Source organism: Haematobia irritans, chromosome 5, assembly GCF_050003625.1.
Source record: "Haematobia irritans isolate KBUSLIRL chromosome 5, ASM5000362v1, whole genome shotgun sequence".
Lineage (NCBI taxonomy): Eukaryota > Metazoa > Arthropoda > Insecta > Diptera > Muscidae > Haematobia > Haematobia irritans.
The window spans coordinates 142,268,970-142,289,847 of record NC_134401.1 but is presented as its reverse complement, the minus strand read 5'-3'; the positions used below and the strand labels follow the sequence as shown (position 1 = coordinate 142,289,847).

General features: G+C 32.1%; 2 protein-coding genes across 2 annotated transcripts in view; both read left to right on the top strand.

Annotated features, from left to right (window-relative positions):
* pio (zona pellucida domain-containing protein piopio) overlaps nt 1-20,878 on the top strand; it is a 141,803-nt gene that overhangs the window by 33,206 nt on the left and 87,719 nt on the right. The gene's annotated exons all lie outside the window — the stretch shown is intronic.
* Nucleotides 16,668-18,258, top strand: LOC142239210 (uncharacterized). Its single transcript, XM_075310981.1, has 3 exons — nt 16,668-17,175; nt 17,233-17,653; nt 17,718-18,258. The coding sequence occupies exons 2-3, from the start codon at nt 17,236-17,238 to the stop codon at nt 17,999-18,001; spliced, it is 702 nt and encodes a 233-aa protein (XP_075167096.1). The 5' UTR covers nt 16,668-17,175; nt 17,233-17,235; the 3' UTR covers nt 18,002-18,258.

The following is a 20,878-nucleotide window of genomic DNA, read 5'->3' as shown; positions in this document are numbered from 1 at the left end:
AAAAACCGAAAATTAATTGTTGTTCCACTCAAATTTGTTATATAATCTAAAACAAACCAAAAAAATATTATAGCAGAAATCTTAAGAACATTTTTTTTATTAAATAAATAACAAAAAACAGTTCATTAAACTCTACTGTAGAAAAGTTGCTGGTTTAATTTTTTTAAGTTCCATGTTATGGGGTTGCCCATTTAATTGGTCTTCTTTTGCTATTTCTGGTCAATTGTTGATAGACAGTGGCAGCCTGGTATGTTTGCAAATGCTAAGACAACTAAAACAACAGTGAAAAACACAAAACTTGCTAAAGCATTATTAATAAAAGCCAACCAGCAGCTACAATTGTGCGGAAAACCTTAAATGAACTCCTACAATGGTTACCCTTATTTTTGTTGTTTCATTTTTTTTTAAGTTTTTGGCAATCAATTTAATTTACTGTTGTATTTTTGTATTTGGTCTGTTAAAACCCTCATTCATTCATCGTTAGATAGAATGAACTGAATGTTCATTGAGTTCAAATAGAAAAAAAAAAGTTTCCTTAGCTAACATCAAATTCTTAACTTGACAGAAAACATGGTAGCCCAGTAGACAACAAATGTTACATTGCCAGAAGCTTCAGATATCAAATTAAATTCTTCATAAGTGTTTAAGAGCTTGTAACAAACAGCGTAGCAAAAAACCGAAACGTAAACGATTACGTGTCAGTTATTAAATAGAAGTCACTTACAGGGCAACTGACAAATTGTGAATAAGTTTTGTTAAGATATTAACGTGACTTTTAATAATCCAATAATAATAAAACGGAAGTTTTCTGTTTAATGTACAAACAATAGATTTGAAAACAAAAACACACACACACACAAAATCTCGTTGAAGGCAAAGACGTCATAGCAAAAACAAAAATAATTTTCTCACACAAACTGATATGACATGGTGGCGTTATATAAATTGTTGTTGATGGTAAATCGAAAGACTTAAGTGACAAACTTGATCTAAGCACATGTAGAATAAATAACTGTTCACACACAGATGGTTTAGAATTTCTTCAAATGGTTTTTGTCTAAAAAAATTCTATTAGTAAAATTTGAATTAAAAAAAAACTTATCTTAGAAAGCAAATACACTCTCTTAAATGTCACTTAAATGCCTTTATATATTATGATGGTAATGACTTTGGCGTAACTGGTTCAAATGGCTCTCGATTTGATAGTTGATTTTCCTAATTGAATTTTCTTAGCTGAATTTTTATTTCAATGACTTTTTAATATAACTTCGATAGTTGTCTGCCAACCCGTGTAATTAAATTTGAACTCTTTGCGATTTTTTATCTGTCCCAAAACAAATATAAAAAAGACCTTGATTTGCGTTTGATTGGTAAAGTCTCAAGAAGCTAACAAAAAATAATAAATTAATTCTTAAAATAAGACAGACACTTTGGACTATTACGATGAAAGAGGTATGTAAACAAAGGCCTAAAAATTACGAATTATTATTTATTTTATAAATAAAATATATTGGAATTAATTGAAAAAAGAAACAAGTAAGGAAAGTCTAAAGTCGGGCGGGGCCGACTATATTATACCCTGCACCACTTTATAAATCCACATTTTCGATACTATATCAAATCCGTCAAATGTGTTGGGACATTTAGGACAAAGGTTTTTGTCCTAAATACATACATTTAAATCTGACTCCATCTGAACAAAATTTATAGTCTATAGACTTAAAATTTAAGTCGGCTAATGCCCTGGGACTATGTTAGTAAAAAACAAGTATATACGGCCGTAAGTTCGGCCAGGCCGAATCTTGTGTACCCTCCACCATGAATTGCATAGAAACTTCTACGAAAGACTGTTATCCACAATCGAATTAATTGGGATGTGGTATCTTAAAACTTCTTACAATCGTTTTATGGACTGATATCGACCACTTTTGGCATGGTTGTTAAATATCATATACTACCACCACGTACCAAATTTCAACCAGATCGGATTAAATTTGCTTCTCCAAAAGGCACCGGAGGTCAAATCTGGGGATCGGTTTATATGGGGGCTATATATAATTATAATTATGGACTATGGACTGGACTGGGGCTATATATAATTATGGACTGATATGAAAGAATTCCTGCATGGTTGTTGGATACCATTTACTAACATCACGTACCAAATTTCAACCGAATCGGATGAATTTTGCTCTTCCAAGGGGCTCCGGAGGTCAAATCTTGGGATCGGTTTATATGGGGGCTATATATAATTATGGACCGATTTCGACCACTTTTTGCATTGGTGTTAGAGACCATATATTAACAACACGTACCAAATATCAACAGAATCGGATGAATTTTGGTCTTCCAAGAGGCTCCGGAGGTCAAATCTGGTGATCGATTTATATGGGGGCTGTATATATAGTAATGGACCGTTGTGGACCAATTTTTGCATGGTTGTTAGAGACCATATATCAACACCATGTAACAAATTACAGCTGGATCGGATGAAATTTGCTTCTCTTAGAGGCTCCGCAAGCCAAATCGGGGGATCGGTTTATATGGTGGCTGTATATAATTATGGACCGATGTGGACCAATTTTTGCACGGTTGTTAGAAACTATATACCAACACCATGTACCCAATTTCAGCCGGATCGGATGAAATTTGCTTCTCTTAGAGGCTCCGTAAGCCAAATCGGGGGATCGGTTTATATGGGGACTATATATAATTATGGACCGATGTAGACCAATTTTTGCATGGTTGTTAGAGACTATATACTTACACCATGTACCAAATTTCAGCCGGATCGGATGAAATTTGCTTTTCTTAGAGGATCGGCAAGCAAAATTTGGGGGTCCGTTTATATGGGGGCTATACGTAAAAGTGGAGCGATATGGCCCATTTGCAATACCATCCGAACTACATCAATAACAACTACTTGTGCCAAGTTTCAAGTCGATAGTTTGTTTCGTTCGGAAGTTAGCGTGATTCACCAATGTGGTATCACAATGGACTGAATAGTATAAGTGAGCCTGATACATCGGGCTGCCACCTAACCTAACCTAACCTAGCGTGATTTCAACAGACGGACGGACGGACGGACGGACATGCTCAGATCGACTCAGAATTTCACCACGACCCAGAATATATATACTTTATGGGGTCTTAGAGCAATATTATGATGTGTTACAAACGGAATGACAAAGTTAATATACCCCCACCCTATGGTGGAGGGTATAAAAATATGGGAAACATTTTAATCTGAACCAATTTTGAGGCAACTTCGCAAAAGTGTATTTATGATTTGTCGGTCGATATATATGTATTAGAAATAAAGGAAAATTTGAGTCACTTTTACAAGTTTTCGACTTAGCAGTGACGATTTTCGGAAATACATATATATGGAAGCTATATAGAAATCTGAAACGATTTCAACCAAATTTGACATGCATACTTAGTATTTTAATTATACTCCCTGTGCAAAATTTCACGTAAATCGGACTACAACTTTGACCTCTGTGGACGGAAAATCGGGCGAAAGATATATATGGGAGATATATCTCAATCTAAACCGATTTCAATAAAATTTAACACAATTGACTACACTACTAATTGTAATCCTAGTGCAAAATTTCAACCAAATTGGTCTAAAACTCTGGCTTCTGGGGCCATATAAGCCCATATCGGGCGAAAGATATATATGAGAGCTTTATCTCAATCTGAACCGATTTCAATCAATTTTGGCACACTTAACTATACGACCAAGTGTTATGTTTGTGCCAAATTTCAAGCAAATTAGGGTAAAACTCTGGCTTCTGGGCCCATATAAGTGCATATAAGGGCGAAAGATATATATGGGAGCTATATCTAAATCTGAGCCGAGTTCTTTCAAAATCAATGGGGTTCTATTCTGATCCAAAACAGGAACTTGTAAATTTGAATTTACAAGAAGTGATGCAACAATTTTCTCAAATCTTTTCTATTTGTTTTTGAAGAAAAAAATTTCACGTCAAAAGCAAATTTTGTCTAAAATTTCGTTTCTCAGAAAAGAAAACAATTCTTTCAATGTGATTGTAAACGTTTATTTAAAAGGCAAAACCCAAACACGGACGACAATACAAAGCAGCCAGAGTATTTTCTATTATAACAAGTTTGTGTCTTAAATCATTTGTTTTTTGAACTTTTGATATTAATAAACCAAAATATTAACAATTTTGTTCACATACCTTTTCCAGTAGACACTTCAAGTGTCTAATTGACAATCTAAAATGGACAGCTCATTGAAAATATGATATTCTGGCATTTTTGTGGCTTCCTATGACTTGGTTTATAGACATAGGCTTTTTAAAGACCGTCTTCAAAACGTTTAATATTGAAATATATTACTCTTGATGTTTATAAGTGATGTGATTATGAGCATATTTATTTGTAAGATGAAAAATACAAATGAATAAAAACTGAATAGTTGTATTTAGCTTTGTGTTTTAACAAAGTTTGTGTCTTAAGTCTTTTGCTTTCAAACAAACATTTCTACTTATTAATATTTGAATATTTATTAATATTTATTTTTTTTTTATTTTTTATTACTTGATCGAAATTAACTTCCATTAAATTGCTTAATTTTTTTACCCCCAAAAAAGCAGAAAATTCCCAGCATAACTTTTCTAGTAGCCACTTGAATTTGATTGACAAACAACAATGGCTAAAGCATTTAAAATGTGCCAACACTAAATAGCGTTAAGATTTCATACGCAGCCCATAGATGACCATAAATGTCAGCATTTCAAATAGTCAACATAGTTTTCTGTCCGTCTGTTTTTGTTTATTTGCCACGTCTTAGTTTCGTTGAAATTCTCATGTGGCATGAATCATAAACCTAACAAGTCGTAGAAGTAGTCCTCCAACCAACCATCAACCACTCCCCTTAATGCATAAACACATTTAATCCATTGAGACACTAAATAGCAACGTATACGGATTGCCGGTTACTATGAGATGCATGTTGCAATTATAGGTTTTTCTTGTTTTGGATTCTGCTCTTTTTTAACATTTCTGCGGCTGTCCAATCACATTAGAGTAACTCCAGGCCAGTTTGCAATGCTACAGATTAAGCAGCCTTAATTCTAGTTCGCATTTTGTGGTAGAGTCTATAAACAAAACCAGCTATTTCGCCGCCTTTATTCGTATAAGCCACAAAAGAATAGGCCATATGTTGCAATATATGTAACAGCGCGGCTAGACTCTGGTTAAATGAATTCAAAAGCAGAAAAAACTACTATACATTTGCAGATACCTATCCATGGCCTAAGACATCGTCGTCATCATGCTATATAATTATTTCACATGATCACATTATGCTTACAAAGTGCTCGCAAAATCTGGAAAGTAGTTGATTTGCAGTATTTTATAGCATAAGCTCTGTCTTACAATTTACCACATTTTATGAATTTATTATAGTTTGTTGGAGTTTTATTTTACACTTTTTGTCGCTACTGTTCGTTCAGGGATTGTGAGTGGACACAAGGACTTTTCCTCTCCTTTGTGTAAATTCGAAAAACAAAACTCACAAAAAATCTTTCGGAAATCATTGGAACTGGTTTTCGGTTGTGTTTTGTGGAAGCTGGTTGTTTTTTGTCTGTTGTTTAATTGATGTTGTTATCTGATAAATGTTCCAATATATTGTACATACATTTTGCGAAAAGTGATTTATTGAGCTTGCAACTTATATACAGGAAAATAATAATTAAATTGAAGTTTTAATTAAAATGCATTTCTGGGTCATACGATCAATTTTCACATACTCAAAGAGTTACAAAAGTCATAGAGGGTATATGAACTTGTAAGATACTGTATTGTCTTTAACAATTCTCGGCTATTATTAAATTGGAATAACCAGGAGGAATAGAGTTAGATCAATTGACATAGGTATTTTACCCAAACTCATGATGCAAGAGCACCACAAGAACAAATTATTGGCGAGTAGCCCATTGGCTACATTGAGAGAAATATTGTCGTAAGTCCAAAGATTTCACGTCTTTAACATACGAACGTCATGTTTTTCGTTCCATAAAAGACGCATTTCACTGATTCAAAAATTTCTTACTCGAAAATAAGTCCGTTAATATGTATTTGTCGACGTTTTTGGGTGATTCGATTATAAAATACATACTTTACATACAAGAAAATTCAATTGGACTCAGATCAACAGGATAACCAGCTAATTATTTTTTGATTTATTTGCTTTAAATATAAATTATATAACACTTTTTTAAATAGCCAAAAAAAATTAAAGATACCAGGTTGGCTGATAAGTCCCCGGTCTGACACATAGATGGCGTCGCTAGTATTAAATGCATATTATTTTTATATAGTACCAACCTTCAAATGATTCGTGTCAAAATTTGACGTCTGTAAGTCAATTAGTTTGTGAGGTAGAGCGTCTTTTGTGAAGCATCTTTTGTTATTGTGAAAAAAATTGAAAAAAGGACATTCGTGTTTTGATAAAATACTGTTTTCTGAAGGGAAAAAATACGGTGGAAGCAAAAACTTGGCTTAATAATGAGTTTCCGGACTCTGCCCAGGGAAATCAACAATAATTAATTGGTATGCAAAATTCAAGCGTGGTGAAATGAGCACGGAGGACGGTGAACGCAGTGGACGCCCGAAAGAGGTGGTTACCGACGAAAACATTAAAAAAATCCACAAAATGATTTTGAATGACCATAAAATGAAGTTGATCGAGATAGCAGAGGCCTTAAAGATATCAAAGGAACGTGTTGGTCATATCATTCATCAATATTTGGATATGCTCTGTGCAAAATGGGTGCCGCGCGTGCTCACATTTGACCAAAAACAACAACGTGTTGATGATTCTGAGCGGTGTTTGCAGCTGTTAACTCGTAATACACCCGAGTTTTTCCGTCGATATGTGACAATGGATGAAACATGGCTCAATCACTACACTCCTGAGTCCAATCGACAGTCGGCTGAGTGGACAACGACCGGTGAACCGTCTCCGAAGCGTGGAAAGACTCAAAAGTCCGCTGGCAAAGTAATGGCCTCTGTTTTTTGGGATGCGCATGGAATAATTCTTATCGATTATCTAGAGAAGGGAAAAACCATCAACAGTGACTATTATATGGCGTTATTGGAGCGTTTGAAGGTTGAAATCGCGGCAAAACGGCCCCATATGAAGAAGAAAAAAGTGCTGTTCCACCAAGACAACGCACCGTGCCACAAGTCATTGAGAACGATGGCAAAAATTCATGAATTGGGCTTCGAATTGCTTCCCCACCCACCGTATTCTCCAGATCTGGCCTCCAGCGACTTTTTCTTGTTCTCAGACCTCAAAAGGATGCTCGCAGGGAAAAAATTTGGCTGCAATGAAGAGGTGATCGCCGAACTACCAAAATGGTATCAAAATATTGGAAGGTCGTTATAATCATTGTATCGCTCTTGAAGGGAACTATGTTGAATAATAAAAACGAATTTGGACAAAAAAAATATGTTTTTCTTTGTTAGTCCGGGGACTTATCAGCCAACCTGTTATCAAACTTGTAGTTAAAGAAAATAGGGATTGAATAACTCAAAAAACTAAAAAAAACCTAAAAAAAATTTCGTTCCATAGTTGTGAACGGACGGTGACAAAGTGAAATAAAAAATCAAAACGGAATGTTCACAATTTCGTCCACGGACGTTCACGATTTCATGAACGGCATTCATTTTTCTATGGCCATGAAAAGTCTTAAAATAATCGTTAGATGTTATTATGGCAACTCCCTTGGTGGTACAATGTGCTAAGGCGACTGTTAACGCGTATGGTGCAGAAAACACAGGTTAGATTCACGCTAGAGGAAATCTTTTTTTAATTTTGTTTACAAAGTCATAACCATAACGTTTTCAGATCATGAACGCTGGCCACATGTGTGTTGATTCACTTTCATAAACGAATCGTTTTGAAATGAGCACGCCGTGCATGATTTTTTCTATGAGTGTAAAAGAGAGGTGCAAATTTACCCCCACCATAGCAGTGAAAGGATATGAGAGTTACCTTTTGCATATCGCTTTATTGTTTTCGAAATATTCCCCATTAAGATCTATACACTTTTATATGCGTTTGAACCAATTGTCGAATCACTTTAGCCACTCTGAGTGAGATATCTCCAAAACATGCATTCTGAACGCATCAATCACCTCTTCTAACAGTCGAATGCTGTTTACTTTTAGGCTAAAATCCACGCGAAAATCCATGAATCATCAACTGTCACGATGCCATAGATGTCTTTTGAAGCCCAGCGATCGTATTTTTGGATCATTTCTTTCGACCAATCGATACGAGCCTTTTTGAGCGATTGACAAATAGTGTGGGATCCAACAGGAACAATTTTTTTTGACAGTCTAATGCCCATGCAGGGTGGAATGTATTCTGGCTACAGTAATGCCTAAGGATGTCTCAATGTCACGATAGGTCACATGACGATGTTGCAATATCATTTGGCGCCCAGAATGCATGGTTTCCGAACAAAAACTGATTGAGGACGACCTTCACGAAAATCGTCTTGGAGTGAACTTTAACTCCTGTTGAACCATATCATTGATAAACACTGGTCCTTGACAGAGCTTAATCGCCAAAAATTGAATTAAGTTCAAAGTTCATCGATGCACTGTTGTTGAGTTAATCCACGTTGAAAATTTAAAAAAAATAATCGCACGAAAATGTTCACGATTTAATTCGTACACGCAAAAAAATAATTCTTTCCTCCCAAACGAAATTTTGGACAAACAAAGTTCGTTTCTCATTTGCTTTTCGCTGTAAGGAAGTGTATTTGGAAGAAAAGTATATACTTTTTGTGGTAAACGTTTATTCTTTTCCAGGATGTAAAAACAATTTCATAAAGACTAGCTCAAAAAAAACATTATTTTCTTGCTAATTGCATTGTCCCTCACATCCACGAGGACTTTTAGTTCTTAACACCTTTTCCTGTAATACCAACAATGTAGAAGAAATTATACGATTTTATAAATTTTAAAATTTTTTTTTACCTTTCGCCTGGACGGAGAATCGAACCGCGGACCATGCACATTGTAAGCCAACACACTAACCACTGAGCTATGTACACAGTCTCACATAAGTTTACATACCCTTGAGGTTTTTACCTTATAACTAAACAGGTTTCTTGTTGTTGTTTATAATCCGGACTAAAAAAATCTTCTTGAAAATTGACAGACACTTTGTTTTTCAAATTAATTTACAAAATCTAAAGCATATATATGCATATTTTATTATATTTTATTTATTAAAGAAAATACAATTTCTTAAACCGTATGTAAACTTGTGTAAGACTGTGTACCTGTTATGGTCATCAATAGATAAATATCCATATAAGTTATATTTATATAGCATAGCTTGCGGCGCCCACGAACCGAATAAACAAAGTTTATTTAACAGAAACAAACATTTAGTTTGGCACCGTGGAGCAGTGGTAGCTACGTCCGACTCTCATGCCAAGGGTCGTGGGTTCGATCCCTGCATCGGCCAAAGTTTTTTTTTTTTTGCTTTTGTTTTTTTTTAACATATATTCCAGATATATTCGGAAGATTCCGAAAAAATGTTCAACATTACATTGTACTATATTAAATTTTGAACTGTAAAATGTGTCTTATTAAAGACCTAAAGTCAGAAAAGAACAGTGTTTGATATAAACGAAATGGACTGTGTTGTTATTTCAAAAATAATTTTTTTTTATTGAAAAAATAAAAATTTTGTAACAAACGAATTTTTTTGGTGATAAAAGTTTAAAATTTTCGAAGCAATTCAAAAAACTCTAACAAAAGAAAAACGTTTTCGGTACACGTTTTCCAAACGTTTTTTTTTCTTTGCGTGTATGTCAAAACATTCTGAGTACGTATAACCTCAAAAATGTCAAGCATTGCATTACATTACAGGGTTGCCCAATCCCGCCAAATAAAAGGCAACATTCGTATAATGGACTCTGTATAGTTTGTTGCCGACCAAATTCATTTGATTTGTATAGTGGCCAGAAACGAATACTTGACGTACAACAAAATGTAAAATATAAAAAAAATAGAAAATTTGACTTTGTCAAAAATCGAAAAGTCCACTTTTCCAAATATTTTTTCATAAAAATTTTAATTTATATCTCACGAGTAATCGATACATACACTGAAAAAAATATTGACCTAATATGGAAGAATATGCCACTTAAATTTTAGGACTCAAAATTTACGCAATACTAAAGACAAAATTCTTTAAAACAATGACATTTTAATTAAAAGAAAGTTTATAATCCTTGCTTCAAAAAATTTTTTCATTAAATTTAGGACACAAATCTTGAAATTTTGTGTCTCTCTGCTGAAGTTGTAGATCTTTGTAGTAAGGCGAATTTTCCTTAAAATAAAGAAATCGTCTTTAACTCAACTGACATATTGCATTTTTAAATTTAAGATAAAAACGCTTCAAATATAGGCTAATACTTATTTTAAGGATTTGCATCTTTTGTTTAAAGTTTTTTTTTAGCATTAAGAAAACTGTTTTTACTTTGAAGTACCTGGCATAATTTGGATTTTGAAATTGGAATTTGTTTGTACATAAATACCTTTATTAATATATCGCAAAAAGAAAATAAGAACTCGATTAATGAGATCTGTATCCAATTTTAATTTTATTGATCCTAGATTTAAAGCCAGGGAGGTCCGTAAAAATTTTCTTTATTTGAAAGAAGCCACATCTTTGACTCGGAATCAATACCAAAATCCTTAAAGGAAGGTCAAAATCTTTGGATCGAAGTAAACTGTTTTTTTAGTGTAGACAGACGGACGGACAGCCAACCATTCGACTGAAGATTTCGTTACGAGTAGACCAATATAAATAATATGAGATTTAGAACCAATGTCTCTGAGGGGAACATGGTCACATAGATAAAATTTATTAAACTCTGACCACCACACATTGCTTTAGGATATAAAATAAAATAATCGTGTGTCTTTGAAACTCTATTCTGAAGGTTAAAAATTACAAAATGTTGCCACTTCTGTTATTCTAAATTAACTATTTTTCTATATTTAACTGCATTTAAAAGTGCAAAAACTCATTTAAATTTTATGTCTTTAGAAACCACAATGATTTAGCAGTTTCTTTTTGACTCTTAATTTATTTTTGCATTTTGTTGTTCCTTCCATTTCAATTCTTTAAATCCAAACACCACCCACCACCCTGCTGATCTAGAAAAACACAAACTCTAAAACAACTTTCAAAAGTTTTTATACGTAACCACATTAAAAACTCATTGAATTTATATTCGACAGTATTTCTTGTGTTTAAGTTAAAAGGTGTGTCTAGCATGAACATGGACATGGGACATTAGACATTAACTTTCAATTCTCCATTGACACTTGAACTCCTTTTGTCCTCGCCCACAATCTCTCGATGGTATCTTTTAAAAGTGTTTTTTTGAAATTGTTCCCAAAATATACCCTTCCCAAGTTGGTCATTGTTTTGCAAAGTTACCCATGCTAAAATATATTTGACACGACATAAACATCAATGGCTAGCTAGGTTTTTAAGGTAATAGGAAATAAATGCTAAAAAAATGTCTCATAGTTTTTGACTGTTTGGTAAATTTATTTTGGTCTTTCAATGAAATATGATCAAAACACACAAACAAAATGTTGGATCTGGATAGCCTTAGACTCCAAAGAGTATTTTGGCTAATATTATTTAACAATGGGAACAAACGGAACTTAAAACAACTAAAAGAAAACTAAACCAGTTTTCATTTGGCCTAAGTAAATGAAGCAGTTATTGTCTGAACTCTTTTTGGACCACAAACAAAGAATTGAAGTACTCTCAAAAGGAGCATTGAAATCAATGAGCAGGAATATATTAGTTGAATGAAGTAACTTTACGAAGCTTTTTCAAACACAGAGAATACACTGGCAAAATTTTCTTCGTAATTTTTAATGAACTGAAATGGGTTATAACCACGATTGCTACTCGAGCCAAAAATAATCTACCAAAATTTGGAGCACATTTTACCAAAAAAAAACTATCAAACAAAAAATCTTATTTGGCCAAAATTTTATTTCTATAAAAATTTTGTCTATATATTATTTCTATAGAAATTTTAGTCCAAATCGTATTTCTATAGAACATGTTTGTCTATAGTAATTTTGTCAAAATTTTATTCGTAAAGAACATTTTGTCAAAAATTTATTTTTATAGAAAATTTTGGCTAAATTGTATTTTTATAGTAAATTTTGTCAAAATTTTATTTTTATAGAAAATTTTGTCAAAATTTTATTTTTATTGTCAATTTTGTCAAAATTTTATTTTTATAGAAAATATTGTCAAAATTGTATTTTTATAGAAAATTTTGTCAAAATTTTATTTTTATAGAAAATTTTGTCAAAATTTTATTTTTGTAGTCAATTTTGTCAAAATTTTCTTTTTATAGAAAATTTTGTCAAAATTTTATTTTTATAGTCAATTTTGTTAAAATTTTATTTTTATAGAAAATTTTGTCAAAATTGTATTTTTATAGAAAATTTTGTCAAAATTGTATTTTTATAGAAAATTTTGTCAAAATTGTATTTTTATAGAAAAATTTTTTTATAGAAAATTTAATTTTTATAGAAATTTTTTTTAAAAATAAAATTTTGTTTTATAGCTGAATTTGCCAAAATTTTATTTTTATAGAAAATTTTGTGAAAATTTTATTTTTATAGAAAATTTTATCAAAATTTTATTTTTATAAAAAAATTGTTAACATTTGATTTTTATAGAAAATTTTGTCAAAATTTTATTTTTATAGAAAATTTGGTCAGAATTTTATTTTTATAGAAAATTTTGTCAAAATTTTATTTTTATAGAAAATTTGACAAAATTTTATTTTTATAGAAAATTTTGTCAAAATTTTATTTTTATAGAAAATTTTGTTAAAATTGTATTTTTATAGAAAATTTTGTTAAAATTTTATTTTTAAAGAAAATGTTGTTAAAATTTTATTTTTATAGACGATTTTTATAGAAAATTTTGTCAAAAAGTTATTTTTATAGAAAATTTTGTGAAAATTTTATTTTTATAGAAAATTTTGTCAATTTTTTTTTACAGAAAATTTTAGTTTTGTAGAAAATTTTGTTTTATAGTTAATTTTGCCATAATTTTATTTTTATAGAAAATTTTGTCAAAATTTTATTTTTATGGAAGGTTAGGACTATTCAGTCCATCGTGATACCACATTGGTGAACTTCTCTCTTAGCACTGAGTGCTGCCCGATTCCATGTTAAGCTCTATGACAAGGGACCTCCTTTTTATAGTCGAGTCCGAACGGCGTTCCACATTGCAGTGAAACCACTTAGAGAAGCTTTGAAACCCTCAGAAATATCACCAACATTACTGAGGTGGGGTAGTCCACCGCTGAAAAACTTTTTGGAGTTCGGTCGAAGCAGGAATCGAACCCACGACCTTGTGTATGCAAGGCGGGCATGCTAACCATTACACTACGGTGGCTCCCGTTTGTATGGAAAATTTTGTCAAAATTTTATTTTTATAGAAAATTTTATTACAATTTTGTTTTATAGCTAATTTTGTCAAAATTTTATTTTTAAAGGAAATTTTATCAAAATTTTGTTTTATGCAAATTTTTCCAAAATTTTATTTTTATAGAAATTTTTGTCAAAATTTTATTTTTATAGAAAATTTTGTCAAAATTTTATTTTTACAGAAAATTTTATTTTGTTTTATTGCTAATTTTGTCAGATTTTATTTTTAAAGAAAAATTTGTCAAAATTTTGTTTTTAAAGAAAATTTTATGAAAATTTTATTTTTATAGAATATTTTATCAAAATTTTATTTTTACAGAAAATTTTATCAAAATTTTATTTTTACAGAAAATTTTATTTTTATAGAAAATTTTGTCAACATTTTATTTGTATAGAAAATTTAATTTTTATTGAAAATTTTATCAAAATTTTATTTTTATAGAAAATTTAGTCAAAATTTTATTTTTATAGAAAATTTAGTCAAAATTTTATTTTTATAGAAAATTTTGTTTTATAGCAAATTTTACACAAATTTTATTTTTATAGAAAATTTTGCAAAAATTTTGTCAATGAATTTAGTCTCCCATAATATTTTTCATCCCCGCCGATATTAGGGCTCTTGTTCTAATATCAAACGGAGTTTTCTGTTGACGTTAAAAAAGTCTTTCAAAGCAAATAAAAAAGGTAAGAGGCAATGTTGCATCCCTTGTCATAAATGCGGAATTATTCGCTCTCAAAATAATAAATACGTTATAAGAACTGGGAATTTCATTTGTCTAAAATTACGTTCTAAAGGAAAGTATTTTTTCTTTAGGGCACGATTTAGTCTGGACGAAATTTTGGCCGTATATTCTTGTACATGTTTGTAAAAACAGAGAAAAATTAAAAAATGTTACAATAAATACGGTTTATAGGGTATTTAATACATCATAAATTTTATTTGAATTATACGGTTTTAAATTAGCAAACTGGTGGTGCATATTGAATTTTATTTTTTAAAATTTTCGATTGGTTGGAAAAGCTTCAAATATTGAATCGTTCCGTTCTAAAAAATATGAATGCAAATAAAAAACAAATATATATTTTTTTTTGTTTTGTAAAACTAGGTCTCCAGTCCTAAACAACCTCCTATTGATTATCGATCGATCTCCATAGACCGACCAACTATGTTCATGTCTTTATGTACAAATCACGAAATTAATTTCTTCAGCAAATTATGCCAGTACGACAACAAAACGGGCAAGGCTAGGTAATGTAAACTAAAGCTTTGACAACGTGACACTGCCCAAACATCTAAACATCATGAACAACAATATCATCTGATAAATTTAGAGCCAAACAATAAACGTGAATAGGTATTTAAACGCAAAACTCTAGCAAAATAAATAATGACGACCTTGTATGCGTATATTGCTGTCGGAGTGTTTTTGTTTTTAATAGAAGCGGGTGGATGAATAGACGGGCGATGAAAATCATATAAACGAACAGTCGCTAGAGATTTTTTTTGCCTTTGTCAACAGCAATATAACATCGGTGGTGCTAAAATTTATGGAATTAAATCAAGTACATGCGACTTTATGCCCGACTGAGAATTCGACAATAAACATAGTTGCACAGTGGCAAAGAATGGAAAATATATAAAGGTACGGTCAGACTAGTCAAATATTTGACGAAAAATGGCAAATATTTCTTTGCCGTAGTGTGACCATCAAATATTTATTAGAGGCAAACAACAAAACAGCTGATTTTTGGCAAACAAAAATATTTGACAACAAATAAAAATTTGCCCAATGTGACCATAGTGTGACCACTGCAAGGCAAATATTTTCCTCACATTTTGTCAAATTTTTATTTGATCTTGCAAGAAAACTGCAAGAGCAAACAGGATGAAATAACATCTGGTTTCTCAGTGGTGTCAACTATTTGCAATTACGTTTACCATAGCGGAGAAACAACACTTGGTTTTGCGTTGCTTGAAGAAATAAAATTAAATTAATTATTAAATAAAATTATCTAATTAAGTGAAACCCTGCTACAATATATGTCAATAAAATAGGAGTAAGCAAGGTCTTAAAGTTTTAAAGGATAACAATATCAAACATTTACGGCATTTAAATATTTCTGTATGTAAAATATTTTGTAAATTTCAGCATGCAAAGCCGATGGATTAATGATTTAGTTTTAATTAAAAATATAAGTTGGGATACAAATATTCCTGTTAAACCTTGGTAAATATGGATGAAAAAGACCATACATGTAATTTGTGTCATATGTTTTTTTATTCAAAATTGTATAAGCGATTATTGCATAGTAATGAATCTCATTTTTAGGTATAGTTTAAGAAATTATTGCCATCGTAATTCTACCGTTGGTGGTAACATCTATTTCTTGTTGTGAGTCAAGTTTTCTCAAAAATTTGATAGAAACCTTAGGGTTGCCATTGTTGGAAATAAAGTGCCGTACAAATTGTAATAATATGTTAGCACGTTTCTTTGCATTCCTAAATCTTCTGCGAATAGAAAATTTGGCACTTTATTTGTCAAAAGTAAGGAATAGAAAAATAGTAAAGATAGTAGTTGCTAAATATTTACAAAACATTTTATCTTTAACACCCATTGCAACGTTATGCACCGTCCACACTATAAGTTTATCCGGACGACAGTGCTCGTGTCAAACATATTCCAAGTCACACTATAAGTTATGTCCGATGGCATAATCGATACTGATGCTTGTTAATGTGATCGATAACACATTTGGCGATTATTTAGTCATCACCGACAAGTTCTTGCGATTGGCCACACTGTATGATTGATTACAAAGACCGGAATAACTTATAGTCTGGGTGGCGCATTAGCTACGAACTTTTAAACCGTTCTATAGACATATATGTCATCTTGCCTATAAATTCCATATACAAGTTAGAAACGTAACTGATGAAAATTGTTTAGTTAAGGTGAGTATTAAGTTCGAGTTTAACCGCTAAAATTGTCATTTTTTTCACTGAAGTGAAACCTAAATCAATAAAAAGGCATAAAATTATACATTTTTGTTTCAGATTTCATTATAACTTAATGGGGAATAGCCCAAAGCAAATTTTCACAAAGTTTGTATTCCTTAAAATGGATTATTATTGGAGAAAAGTAATCGTGATAAAATGACGATTTTAGCGGCTAAACTCGAACTTAATACTCACCTTAAAGGTAGCCGCTAAAGTTAATAATAATAATTAAAATTAATTAAAAAATAATAATTAAAATTAATAGACAAACGTATGTCGGTTTGTTTTAGTTTTCAATTATTTTGGTGAAAATCAACATCAAATGTGAACGTCTTTTTGACATTACGCCCTTAAAGTTTTCGGTTATAAGCAACGATTTCTAATAAAAAGGTAACTAAGTTGTAACTTAATATATCGCTTTTCCGATATTTCAAAACGTCCTTTCCATAAAAGCGAGATTTCCATAATAAAAAGGATAATTTTGTTTGTGACGTATATTAAAAGATTTCAATGACGTGATTTTGTCGTCATTTGTTCATCTGAAAACGCTAAGTTGGCTACACTTAAGAAAAATAAACAGCTGACTGACAGACCGGCAAAATTCATTCAATTCAGACAAGTTCAAGAAGAAGGTAAGAGAATTGAAATATTTTAACAAAACTTAAATACACATATATATATAATTGCAGAAAATGGATGCTTGCGAGGCTCCTCCGAACAAGAAGCCGCGAACAAAGCCGAAAGTGGTAAAAGATTGGGAGGACGAAGATGTTTTCAAGCTGATTACTTTCGTTGAAAGTCAACCTTGCTTGTGGAATGCTGGCGATGAAGGTTACCATAACAAAATGCTACGGGATAATGCATGGAAAAGCATTTGTGAAGGCTTTGAAGACAAATTTTCTCAAATAGATGTAAATGCAAAGTGGACAAATTTACGTATACAATATCGAGGCTACGCAGCTAGAGCTAAAACAAAATCTGGCCAGGGCTACGTTGAGCAGCCAAAGTGGAAATTTTTCAATGCTATGAGTTTTGTTGGGCGAGTTGAAGACCAACAAACTCAGCGTACAATTTCAAATTATTTTTCGGAGGTTGAGTCTGACTGTGACGGTAAAAAATTTTTGATTTTACGCACCAAATAACCACGACAAGTTAATGGCAAATTATTTTTTAGTTTCCGAATTCAATTTACCCTCTGCAATATATACAACACCATCACAAACGTCCCGGCGGCAACAAACATCCAGTTCCCAATCGGCAACCACGCAGATTGCCGAAACAATGCGCGAGGCTATTTCGGCAATGAAAGATAAAAATGAAAATGCATTAAATCCAAATGCTACCTTCGCAAACTATTTACTTAGTGAACTAAAAACATTAAATGATGATTCTGCAGCAATTGTTCGCAAGAAGGTTACACTGTTTTTCTTGCAGTGCTTGGATGAAGCAAGGAATTAGCTTTCAAAAATGCAATTTACAGTTTCAATTTCATTTTATTTTGATGCTGCGGTAGGTGTATTTAAAACACAAAAAGATCTCAAAAAGCTCTTGCAGTGTTTGGATTAATCAAAAAAATTAGCTTTTAAAAAGCATTTTACAGTTTGAATTCAATTTTTGTTTTGTTTTTATGTTGCGGCAAGGGCATTGATTTAAATTTTTATTATAAATTAGCATAGTAATAATAATAAAACTATTGTTTAATTCACACTCAAAAATCCAACTAGTTTCATTTCGGATTTTTAAGGAAGGGAAAATAAATGTAAGTAAAAGAAGTATATTGAGGGAAAATTATGTAGTATACTTAAAAAGTAATCGGGAAAACGAAATTCAAGTTCAATATACTAAATACTAGATATGTTTATATTGAAACATAACTTCCCCCTCTTGAACAAAGTATTGGGAAAACTCCTCTCTGATTTCTGAGGAGTTCTGGGCAATGTATGAACGATGTTGTTGAAGATCGAGAAGACTACCGTTAGGTTCATTACGCCATTCGCCAGGAATAAGTGTACCATCCTCGGAGTAGTGATCTGCAAAATTGGTATAGAAGTAGGTATCGCTTTTGCGGCTCATTAAAAAGTTGTGTAATGCGCAAACAGCAGAAACAACTATTCGTGTCTTTTCCGGTTTAAGCTTAATGGAGGTACGTAATACACGAAAACGAAGAGATACCGAACGCATTTTCTATTACTCGACGAGCTCTTGAAAGGCGGTAGTTGAAAACTCTTTGAACAGCATTCATATTGCGTAAGCCGAATGGTTTTAATACATTTGGGGTCAAAGCAAATGCATCGTCAGCCACAAGCACATATGGGACTGGAATTGATCTGCCTGGAAGGGGTTTCGGTGGAGGCAAATTTAATGTGTTATTTTGCAAAGCTTTGTTGAACGAGGTTTTACGGAAGACTCCTCCATCCGATATTCTTCCATTTGAACCAACGTCAATATATAAAAATTTGTACGATGCATCTGCTATACCCATTAAAACAATACTATGCGTTCCTGAAAACGACATATTTTAATTTTAAATACCTTTTTAAGTTATATAAAAAAGGGTACCTTTGTAATTGTAGTATATGCTGCCGGAATGGGTTGGTGCTGTCATAACTACATGTTTCCCGTCTAATGCTCCAATACAATGCGGGAAATTCCACATTTCTTCATATTCGTTGGAAACCACCTTCCACTCGTACTCACTTGATGGTACCTATTGGCAGTAATAAGAATTATACTAGTTGTGAACCAAAAATTTGTATCATATAAAATACTTTCAGATATTCTGGTTGAAGGGCCTTAAAAATAGCTTCGCATACTTCAGGAATAATTGTTGAAATCGTATTATGGGGAATACGAAATATGTATTGAAGTGATCTGAAATTCTCGCCAGTTGCTAAATATCGGAGGGTAACAGCTAAACGATCAGAAGGTGGAATAGGCTCTCTTAGATGAGTGGATTTTTTTGTTATATACGGAGCAACTAACCGAAGCTGTGGGTGGTTTGGTTATTAGCAATGTTTTTCATCAGCAATATTTACTTGGTACTACTCACCAAATAATCGAAATCCGATGCATTCATGCGCAAAAAGTTTTTGTATAGAGAAGGTGTTTCTGACCGTAGTTCTTTCAATAATTTTGCGCAACATCCTTCTTCCTTACGTCTTTTTACCCACTCTCTAACCCATTGCCTTTTCAATCGCTTCTTATTATCGGATTCCATAAGGGACGTTGTTGCAGCTCCAATGCACAAAATTAATAAACACTCTTCCTCCTGCATCATCACTCAAAATTTCTAATCAAATAAAATTGTCCCATTTGACACTTTGATCAAACATTTATTTAAAGAAAATATTTTATGTAGTGTGACCAGTGAGAAAACATGTTTTCCCAAATATTTATTTGAAAGTGTTTGATACGTATTTGAGCAAATAAAAAATGTCAAATATTTTATCCTAGTGTGACCACAAATGCAACTCTGTATGAATTTTCAATTGTTTCCTGCAAATTCGGGAAAACAGTTTTTAGTCAAATATTTGACTAGTCTGACCGTAGCTTAAGTAAACATATATTATTTGTAATCGTAACAAACCAATAAAAGGCATTCTGTGAAAAGGAAACACTATGGAAATACACTCTACACTGAAAGAAGAGTTTTCTTTTCTGAGGAACACAATTTTAGACAAACAAAATTTTCTTTTGAAGATTAAGTTTTTTTCTTTAAGAGCAATATTTATTAAGAGGCAACCGTTGAATTGTTTGGCGTTAATACATGGTTATGTGCTCTTAAAGAAAATAATTTACAGTAAAGGGAAATTTCGTTCCAGAGGAAAGTATTTTTTCTTTGTGTGCCTACACAAAGTGTTGAACCATGAGCTGTTTGGATTGGTATCATGCGTTTTCTTTTCAATGACTTATTTAACCAAATTGGTTTATCTTATAATAATTATAATTTGGCAAATCGTTCATGTAGGCGTACGTAAATCGATTGGTTTGATATCAGGCTATCATGAAATACATTACTTCCAATTGCTATTCAAAGGAGCATTTGTCAACCATTATAAATTTTATCTTAATCTCCAATCTCTCTCCGTCAGACCCAGATTTTTCGAAGGTGACCCATTAAATGTCCATCATATAACTTCGCTACGAGAGTTGCCTATTGTCAACTGACTGCTCTAGAGCTTGACAGGTTTAAATAAAGTTCAGCGTATGGCGTGCTTGTGTATCTCAGGCGCATTCAGTAAGACAGGAACAGATTACCTTAATGTCATGCTGCATCTACTGCCTTTAGACATTTTGGCCAAACAGTCAGCTGCAACAACGGCTGTGCGGTTGAGC